Below are 10,549 nucleotides of genomic sequence, written 5' to 3'. Positions count from 1 at the left end.
CCTGCCCCCCTCCCTGCCATCCACTCCCACCCCCTCCTCCTCCTCCTCCTCCTCCCCACAGTGTCTCCCCCCGTTCTCCTGCTTCATCTCCTGCCCCAGCCGCCCCTCAGGCTCGCTGAAGCCCCCCCCCACCCACTCTCTCGTCACACCCCCCATAGCCCCTCCCCCCCCGGCTGCGGGCTGTTTGTGTCGCACCTCGCACCCCAGTGCTCATGCGCTCATTGCCGTTCGCCCGCCCTGCCCCCTCAGCCAGCCCCGTCGCCCCGGGTAACGGCTTGGGGCTAGGCAGGGGGCTGCGAAGAGCAGCAGCGCAGCGGCCTGTGTGCGCCTCCATCTCCCCGCGCCCCCGCCGCTCCGGGCGTCCAGGGACCCAAAGGTGGGAGGGAGGCGGCAGCACAGGAGGATCCGGGGGGGCAAAGAGAAAGGCTGGGAATGAGGGGAGTCCTGGGGGGGAAGTGCGGGGGGGGCAGGGGATAGGCTGGGAAGGGGGGAATGAGGGGGGATCCTGGCAGGGGGGAGCAGGGGAAGGTTAGGAATGGGGTGGGGGGCAAGGGGGATCCTGGGGAGGGAGTGCGAGGACGCAGGGGAGAGGGGAGACGAGGGGGCTCCTGCTGGAGAAAGTTGGGGGGCTGAGGGGGCATGAGAGACCCAGTTCTGGTTGTGTAGTTGTTGGTTTTTAAATCTTTTGGGGTTGGGTTTTCAGGGAGCTCAGTATTGCAGCAGCAGCCCTGAACCCACTGCGTTAACAGTAAGATATCGGAACCATAATTGCCAGGTAGCTTATTTAAAACCCGGATCTTCTTGCAGCTGTAAAGGGTGTAAGCTTGGGGCACGATGAACTCCTCCAAGAAGAGTGAACTCGATTTAGAAAAGAACATTAGGAATAAGAACGCAGAAGAGAGCAAGTGGCAATGCATCTACCCCAACGAGCGGAGAGAGAGGAATCAAGTTTATACTCTTCTTAACATCAGCAAGAATGTATTTGAACAAGATGAAAGGTCCTTGGAATATGTCATTAGAACAGGATGGGAGGAAGCTGTAAGTTACATTTTAAATCTTGACAAACGACTTAATAGCTGGAAAAAGTCTCACGTGCAGTTTTGGAACATTTCCTAACTATGGCTATTTCAAAAAAATGATGTGTTTTGAGACAATGTAGTTTAAAAAGTCAACAGAAACTGCTTGGGATTCCTTAAAGCCTCCAAATCAGAGTCTAATTTGAGAGTGGGGGATAATTATGACACATCAACACTTGATTGTTTTAAACAAGATATTAATACTCCTCGTAAAAGTGGCACGTTTTGGGCAAAAAGCCAGAATGGCTGTTAGCTTCCCTAGTTGTCTGATAAGGCTGCCTCACCTCTTTGATCTTAATGTGGCACTGCTGTGCATCCCTGTTGTGCCCCTTCTCCAACATCCTGTGAGATATCTTCTCATATATATCTAACTTTCTTTTGCTGGCTCAGAGCTGAGCCAGAACAGACTCTTCGCCCCACAGACCAATTAGATCCAAGACCTCTGGTTGACCCCAAACTGGAGCACATTTGGGCCGTGCTGTCACCATGATCAGTTCAGCTACAAAGCTCTCTCGCCCCTGTCTAAACCAGAAATGGAAATTCAAAATTTCCCCAGGGCTTATGAGGAGGAGCCATTTCCTGTTTATGTGGCCACATTACAGCAGAGCATGAATGTCCAGAGCGGTGAGAACGGGGCACTCTCGGGAAGGTCAATGGTGTTGATTTACGTTGCACTCTGTCTACACTGACACAAAATCAACCCACGGAATTCAAATTCAGCACTACGCCACTTGCAGAGGTGGTTTTATTAGGTCGACTTTTACCGTACTTTGTATCAATGGAACTCACATGCCAGTGGAGATGCATACTTTAGGGGGTCGACCTAAGTGGCGTTATGTCGACCTCCACTGCCAGTGTAGACCAGACCTTAAACTAATAGTAGAGGTCTAGTTTGTTACAGTTGCAGATTTGTCTGTCAGCATGAAAAGAAATATACAGAAAGTACCAACAGCTGTAACCTCTGCACAAATCAAAAAACTTCACTGTGTTAATTAATGAACAAGATACTGCTTATGGGGGAAAAACATCAGCTTTTAATTATGGTTTAGGATAAAATGCTTTGCTCTAAGTGCAGAAAAACAAGGAGAAAATGAAGTATTCTGTTCCTCATATAGCATTTGTGGAAGAATGAAGAAGCAAGATCATTACATGTGAAAAACAAAATAAACCTAATCTTTAGTTAATCTATAGATGATAAACCAAGTTGTAAATGATCCTTTGAACCAATTAAAAATAAGACAGACTTTGGGGAAATCAGGTACTTGCCTTGTTTATTTTTGGTTTAGTATAAAGGATTGATCATCTTCATCTAGTTTCTTCAACCTTTGTAAAGTAGACATACAATTGCCATTTTTATGTCAGTCCTTGTCTTTTAGCATAGACATATGGAATACCTGAAAACCTCACTAACTTCAAATAAGTTCCTCTCCTGCAGCAGCAATGAAGTTGAATTGAAGGAGTATTAATAGGGGCTCGTATAAATGGTACTCACATTTGTTTGAAGTAATCCTAAAGCTGCTTCTCACCTTTTTAGCTACAAGACAGATGAGACTCTTGAAGAAAAGGCAAGTAGGATTGTAGTGGTTTGGTTGCCTTAAGAATTTTGTATACATTATCCATTATATCAGAGTAGTAACAAATAGTTCAGCTGTGGGGACAGTTTACTTGTATCACAGAAGGAAAATGGCTTTGGAGTCTTCTGATTTTCTTTAGTTTTAAGATTATGAATTTTCAGAATGATTGTGCATACAATGGGTTCAGATCTTGCCATTCTAGGGTAGGGTTACCATACATCTGGGTATTCCCAGATACTGCCTCTTTTTTGAGCCTCCATTGTTTTTGCAGGACTCCTAGATCAGGTCTCACTCAAATTCATGTCCCTTTCCACTCACTGCCTTTTAATGTAAAGGTTTTCTCATAATATGAGTAAAGTCTTTTCCTTTCCTTGTAGTTTGGACTGAGAAGCAAATTGAAGCTTTTCTCTTCTTCTCTTCTTGTGCTTTGTGTCCTGTTTCCACCTCTAGTTTATGGTTACTACTTCTATATTTGGTAAGCGTCTGCCTTAATTTTTCACATTTAATTCTGCAGAGGCAGGCGGCTAGTGTAGAGTTCTGTAGAGGGATCGTGTCAAATGGTATTTCAGTTTCTGAGCTCTTAATTTTAAGCAGTCAGCAGCAGGTGATGTGGTTTTCTCCTCTCAGCTGGAAGCCTGCAAGAGATTAATACTAGTGAATCAAAAGCTAAGTAAAATCTACGCCTAGTCTAGCTGTCATTAGTGGAATATATGTTGCTTTGATTGAAATGGCACTTAGAAATGCATTTTCTTTTTTGTACATGGATCATAAAAGGAATATCCCAGTTCTGTTCCGTACTCTGTTTAGTAAAGAAGTGGGAACTAAAGAAAGCTATAATAGCCTCTCAGATCCAAGACTTTTGGAGCAAGATAATGTTTTTCTTTCAAAGATTGTATATATATATAATTAAACGGAAATTGGATTTGTCATGGTCTTAGCTGTCGCCTCTAAAACTTGTAGTGTAAGACTGTAGAAAATGGCATGGCACGCATAAAACTAAAACAGCCATGAAAATCTATATAGTCTACTGGTTTTTCTCTCAATATAAAACTTCTTCTATTACAGTTCTTTTTAAGTGGGCCTGGCTCAGAATAAAAAACTACTTGTTAATTTGTCTCAAATAGTCAACTTGAATAGCATCATGAGTGCTATTAGTTAAACATCACTGTTACATTTGTACATAGTTAATTTTTCTTCTTGTGAAGAAACAACTAGCATTTAGGTTTAACATATTTCTTTGTTCCCAGGTGCAAGGCTGGGGTAAAGCTGCTCCATTCGCCTGCCTTCAGTTGCAAAAGCAAGCCAAGAAATCAAGGGCAAGTGAAACTGCCAACAGTTGCCTGTTTTGCTTAGATATGAGGCAAACTAATGACAAAAGTGTGAGCCAAGAAACTAAGATTACAAGAGATCAGTCGAAATCTGAGTGCAAATTAAGTACATGTGATGATACCGTTTCAGAAAAGAAAGAGGTTCCAGTCCATTCTAGTGAGTCCTCCAATTGTTCTACAACAGATGGTACTGACAGAGAAAGCTGTAATGGCAAGTTACACTCTATTCAGACATGTCAAGCTGAAAAGAAAAGTTTGCCAATAAAGGAATACAGTATATGGCACCGAGAAAAAATGAAAAACCCAGAAGCCCTAAAATGTAAAGCTGTAAAGACCCCTGAGCCTACCATGCCTGTTCCAGATAGCTCTGAATCTTCAAATGTAAAGTCTTTGCTGGTATTGCCACCAGTGAAAGATGCAACTCCCAAAGATAGCGGAGATCCTTCTTTAAAGAAGAGTAAAGCAGTTATCTCCCAGGCAAACCAGAAAATGTCCAGTGCTACTTCAGCTGAGACTGCTTCCAATAGTAAGGGTACTAAAACAATAGAACAAAAGGGTGAAAAGGAAACTGATTGTATCGTTCATGATGCAGTGAAGAAAAAAATTCATGAACCATCATCCTTTGTCTCATGGCTTCCAAAAGCATCATTCCTGCAAGGAGGCCCTGAGCAATTACACTGGCACTGTGGTCTTTGGCCAGATAGAAAAATTGCAACCATTTCTAATAATCTTTTGTTGAGAAAGAACAGGCATCTTGCTAGCATGGAGTTTCTGCATACAAAAGGAATACAGTGTGCAAAACATGATGGGATCAGGGGTCCTTTCATCAACAATTTTAAAAACAGAAGTCTGTCAGAGGCCAAGCAAGGAAATGAGTCAAAAACACACGCAATGCAACTGCTTCCTGGACTATTCCCTTCCTTAACGGTCAGCCATGCTGCAATAACTGCACTGTCTTCTAGACTGACCTAACATTTTTATACTGTAACTTCATGTCATTTCTTTCTATTTGTTTGAACTCATTGTCTGATGAGAAAAGGATTGAAGATACATTGTTCTTGCGCTCCTTGTGAGCAGACTGGCCATTTGTTAATTTCTGTAGGTGCTACTTATATGTATCAGTTTATAATACTATCCATTACTTCTAAATAGATTTAATTTTCAGTTTACAGATTAACTACCTCTGTCTATAGTATAAAACATGATAATTCTCCATTGCCCCATATTCATTAATTCAAGGTTCTACTGAAACTAAGTGCATCCACCTCATTCAGATGCAGTCCTCACTATTAGGTCTTGTCTACACAAATAATTAGACTGACAAACTGAGGCGTGAATCTACCCTGCATGAGGCTGCTCTGGTATAAGAGTCCTGTGCACCCTGCTGTTATGCGTAAACAGTTTATTAGAGTGCTTTGAGCTAGACCTCTTCAGCTCAAAGCACTCTAACAACCTGTTAATGCATATCAGCAGGGTGCATACTGCCACAGAGGCAGGCTAGCATGGGATAGAGTCACACTCCAGCTTGCCATAGTCTAATTTTTCACACAGACAAGACCTAAAACTATGGTCATGTAGTATTTAGGTACCTGGTCCAATAATGCACTTTAGCACAATCTCAAGTTCATCCCTGTTCAGCAAGCCATTTTAGAATGTTCTTTATTTTAAGTAGGTGGTTCAGTTTCACAGAGCTGAAGAATTTGCTTAAATACTTTGCTGAACTGGGGGGAAGAGCAGCAGAATTAGTCGAGTGGCCACAGGAACAGCAGTTCTTTCACAATGGCGGCATTGAATGTTTAGTTACTGTGCTTGTCCTTAAGTACTAGTAGTTGTTTTTGTGTGTGCTTGCTTGTTTTTTTTTCATGTTTGACTAACACAGGCCAGACTCATCTATTAGTAAACAGAGGGACTTGGATACAAGTTGTGTGTGTTAAATGTACATGTCATTTTGATGAATTAGCTGTCACAGTTTCCCCCATAACATATAGGGTAAATTTACATTCACAATTTAGTATAGCTTAAATAAAAATTATGCACCTTTCGCAGTAGTCAAAGATTTTCTGCAACTGTTAGCCACTCATTTATTCTCTCGCCCTTTTTGATGCATTTGACAGTAACAGGAAAGGTAATACTAGTTAAAGACTCCCAAATATCACATGTTCCACTCTTATGCCAGAGCAGGAAGCCCATCATCTAGCTGATTTAAGATTCAGAGACTCAGTCACAGGGCATTTAATTCTGGCTGTAAACGGCTTTGCAAGTAAAGGTACTATAAGAATAACAGAGTTAAAGACTTCTAGATATTAACCATTTACTCACCCTCATGTATGCACTGCTTTAGAACCAAAGAGAAAGTAAGCTCTTCTAGGCAAAAAAGGCTAAGTAATGAAAGGCCTTTTTTCCTTTTAAAAAGTTACATGAAGAAATCACCCACTCTTGATGTGCAATAACCTCTAGGGGAGAAATGCAGCAGCCTTTCACTAGCGCCCATCAGTGTTGCATAACAGTTTAGGGCAGAAGTGAATAATGTTGTTTTCCAATAGAAATTGTTGCGGGAATTAAAGCAGAGTGTTTGCTCATGTTGCAATGTGGGCAGGCCCATGCCCCCAGTGTTCTTTTATGAAGTGGTCAGGCCTTCAGTTTGATCTTTAATAGCTGCAAGATAGCACTTGAAATACAATACAGTGGTAGTAAGAGTGCCACCTACTGAAGGGCTAGCTAGTTAGGGTGAGGGAACCCATCTACCACACTAAATTTAGGTGTTAGGCACTGAACTCCAACTTGAGATGAATTACTGTTGGGTTTTTTGTTTTGTTTTATTTCCTTTTTCTGGAGAGTGATTATGGAAAACAAACCCTTTTGAAACTTTACAACAAATTCCATACCTTATGATAAATTTAGAGAATACATAGTTCTAAGAGTATTATTTGAGAGTTTGGATGAGAGTAGTGGAATCCTCAAATGGGAACAGAATCATCAGTTTGATAACCTCTTAGCTTTTGCAGAGTGCAGTGGGGCAAAATAGCTGAACCATTATCCCTTACAGGACCTGGTATTTTATTTCATTGGGGCTTTAGCCTGAATAATGACTGCAGGATTTGGCCCTGTATTTCCAACATAAAATCCTTCTTCCCTCACCTCACCCTTCCTTAAACATTTAGAAAACTTCTTTTTAAAGTGGCTAGCTTTGAAGACAGCTGATATGCTGGTGTGCATGTTGACTGGTAGGAGTTGTGGACGTATGTGAGCTACCACAAGAAAAACACCTTTAAATAAAAGTCCAGGCAGGATAGTGAAAATGAATTCCATTCTGTGAAGTAATGGATTTTATAGTACATATGGCATAATAGAGTTCACAAATACTCTAGCAAGATAGTTTTTTCCACTTGGTGCTCTCATGCTATTAAAACAGGAATGGGAATATGAGGTTATTATTTAACAACAGAACTGGCTGTAAATAGTCCGAACCGTTTTCACTCATACTGTTTTGTAGAGAAAATATCAGATTGTCAAGGCAGAGTGGGGGGGATTTGGACACGTTTTCCATTCATTTTATTTTCCTGGACATTTTTGAAAATCTCAGTCACTAACCGGCTTGAGTGAATAGCTGAGCTCCACCATGGTTAACTCATTAATTTTTAGGAAAGATCTAGTGTATTTTGTTTACAAGAATCAATGCAGTAGAAAGTTAGGAGGTCTGTTTTAACTATGCAATTTGATCATAGTACTACAGTTGATAATCTGTCAGAATAGAGACATCATTCAGTACGTCAGTTTTTTTTCTCTTCCCAACATCCATTTTATAATAGTCTACCTAAATCCTTTTCAAAATATGCCCTTTTGTTCTGTATCTGCACTTGTCTGATGCTTTTAAGTAGAAATACCCTAACTAGAAGGACAATAGATGCATTTTGCCTTATTCCTATGGTTTTAATTAAAAGTAGTAGTAACAGTAGTAGTAAACTCTCTACTGATTTATACCATAACACTATTTAAATGTAAGATATCCTTTTCTGTAGAAATAAACACATTTATATGAGCAGGGATCTTTATTTGAATAAACTCTACAAGTAGGTTGCTGATGTCTTCTCCTAGTCCCCAACATTGTATTTACTTTTAAAAATATGCTGTAAGAGAAACATTTGAAAACCATTAAAACCAAAGGAGATCCTTCGCAAATAACCAAAACATGTATAGAAGGACAATCAGTCCAAACATCTGCTTTCCAGTCTTCAGACAGTACCTGTGTTCACTTTTCACTAGATAATGCTATTTAAACATATAGGCATGTGGGAAATTAGACATTTTCATGGCCGGAAAAGGGGGAGGGGAGTCTACTAGAACACTGAAAACATTGGTACTTCAAAAAGAAAATAGAAAAATGACTTACTAGAAGGAGAGAGAAAGTCAAAACATCCATGTTCAGTATAGTAATTAAAATAAACTTGCATTCACTGGATGACAACACTACTGATAGTAAATAACTTGACAGATGATACGAAAAGGTTGTGATTACAGTTGAAAGTTCTGAGCCTTGTTTCTGCAACATCTACGTTTTATGGGTATTAGATAAAGAATTACTTTAAAAATCTGTAAATTCATTTTTTAAAACACCTTGATTTTTTCTTATCCTATGTATTTCGCTTTCAGTAAGAGTACTGATTGGATTTGTGATAATTAGTTTTAATTCACACACACTCCCATTCTTTTAGATTTAATTTGGATTTCATAAATTTATCAGGCATTTTAATGGCAGCTTTGATAAACTACAAGTAACACTAATGAATACAAATATTTGAAAACACCAAACAATAGCAAAGTAAATGGACCAGAAAGGCAAAAGGAAATATTACTCTCCTACACCAAGAGAATTTGACTAGCACCTTTCATTTTGTTTAGAGAATTGAGCAGGGAAGATAAGGAGGTCAGAAATGTGCAAACCCAACCTCAGGATAACATCACAACTGTGTAGAGGCCAAAAACTGCTCAGTTACTGATTTATATCTTTATAAACAGCAAAATTTGGCACTAAGATGTTAAGAGTTGTTACAGCTATCCTATAGCCCTCATTTTTCAGAGGCAGCAGGCCAGATTTCGATGTCAATTACCCCCAACTGAAAATCAAAAATTTTTTACATTAGAAGTATTTCACATGATAAGCTTCTTATGCAGCCAAGACTAAAACCCAGATCTCTTGCCTCCAAATCCTGTTCTCCAACCACAGAACGGCCCTTCTTTCCCTACACTGTCTTCTGTTAAGTTATTCTGGATTTAGGGTAGCAAGGCTGAGATCAGAATTTGGCCTTGAGAATAGAACGCATTGTAGCTGTTTGGGTGAATGTGGAGATGGTGCTACCGTGCGGAACACCACAAGAGTTGCTCTGAGTGAGATACAACTTCCTACACAATTGCAGTAACCAGTGAGGATTTCATAGCAGATAAGAAAAATTCAAATAAGCCTTTGCATACAGAGTCTCAAGTCCATTTGGATTGGAAGGAAAAAATTGATGATGATGATATAGGATGATATAATAAGGTGTTGAAAAGTCATGGAAATCTGTGAAAGTCATGCCCCTAGATAACTGCCCCAGAACTTGCAGAGCAGTCATCTCTTAATCTGACCTTAAAAAGAGTGAAGAGGCCTGCAGTCTCTCCTGCAAATTTAGGACTTGCTGGAATTGCTGAAAAGAACTTTTATAAGGAAGGAAAAGAGGAAAAAAATTCTTGGTAATTTCAGGCACTTTGGTTCTAAAGAGGATTTGATGAATTGTAACCAAAATACTAACACCACAACTGCACTTAGTCACTGCATTAATTATTAGTTTTTTATTTTTATGGTTATAAAATCCATTTATATTAATATATATTTAACATGCTTTTGTACTTCCAGGAAAAAGGCTGGGGTAAAGATGCTCCCTTCACCTGCTACCAAGTACAAAATAAGTCTAAAAAACCAAAGAGAAAGGAAATAGTAACTCACTTACCCCGCTTAGATATAGTGCCAGTTACCAAAAAAAAATTGGCCCAGGCAATCAAGTCTACAAAAGATCCATCAAAGCCTAATTACAAATTAACTACACGTACAGTAGGAGACACAGTTTCAGGAAAAGAAAAGGTTCCAGCCTGTTGTAGCGACTCTTTCAATACTCCTATGACAGATGGTGCTAAAGAAGAAAGGAGTAATGGCAAATTGCATTTGACTCAGACTTTCCAAAGTGAAAAAAGTACCAAAAACTTGCAAAGAAACAAGTACAATAAAAGACAACTGGAAAAGCTGATAAACAAATCCCTAGAATGTAAAGGTATGAGCCTGCCACACTTAAGCCATGGTAATCCTCATGAATGCCAGAGATGTATGACCTTAAAGACATTACTGGTCCTACTTCCACTGAAAGAAGCAGCTCCCTGTTTGCATCTAGATTCTTCTTTTAAGAAGAGGAAAGCAATTTCCATCCAGGGAAATGAGAGAAGTCTCAATGCTGCTTCAACTGAAACAGCTTCCTATATCAGAGCACTAAAACAAAGCAAGAGGATGAAAAGTGAATTTTGACAGCATGAACAATCCAGAGAT

The 10,549-nt window shown here is 39.9% G+C and overlaps 1 protein-coding gene across 2 annotated transcripts; it reads left to right on the top strand.

The window, feature by feature from the left end:
- The first annotated feature begins 238 nt into the window (after positions 1 to 238).
- On the top strand, positions 239 to 9,024 carry CUNH16orf46 (chromosome unknown C16orf46 homolog). Of its 2 annotated transcripts, XM_067540138.1 has the most exons (3): positions 239 to 376; positions 808 to 1,038; positions 3,898 to 9,024. In XM_067540138.1, the coding sequence occupies exons 2-3, from the start codon at positions 835 to 837 to the stop codon at positions 4,948 to 4,950; spliced, it is 1,257 nt and encodes a 418-aa protein (XP_067396239.1). In that variant the 5' UTR covers positions 239 to 376; positions 808 to 834; the 3' UTR covers positions 4,951 to 9,024. The 2 variants fall into 2 exon arrangements, with proteins under 2 accessions (XP_067396239.1, XP_067396240.1); XM_067540139.1 differs by lacking the exon at positions 239 to 376 and having other exon boundaries at positions 675 to 1,038.
- The last annotated feature ends 1,525 nt before the right edge of the window (positions 9,025 to 10,549 follow it).

The sequence above is a fragment of the Emydura macquarii genome, unplaced genomic scaffold (genome assembly GCF_026122565.2).
Source record: "Emydura macquarii macquarii isolate MOO-44397 ecotype Brisbane River unplaced genomic scaffold, CSIRO-AGI_Emac_v2 contig_561, whole genome shotgun sequence".
In the NCBI taxonomy this organism is placed as follows: Eukaryota; Metazoa; Chordata; order Testudines; family Chelidae; genus Emydura; species Emydura macquarii.
This window is presented reverse-complemented; position numbering and strand designations above follow the sequence as displayed.

Excerpts from the sequence above, each read along its gene's own strand:
- CUNH16orf46 (XM_067540138.1), top strand. The coding sequence starts at position 835 with ATGAACTCCTCCAAGAAGAGTGAACTCGATTTAGAAAAGAACATTAGG. Across the intron at positions 1,039-3,897 it reads GAACAGGATGGGAGGAAGCT|GTGCAAGGCTGGGGTAAAGC; the intron begins GTAAGTTACATT and ends CTTTGTTCCCAG.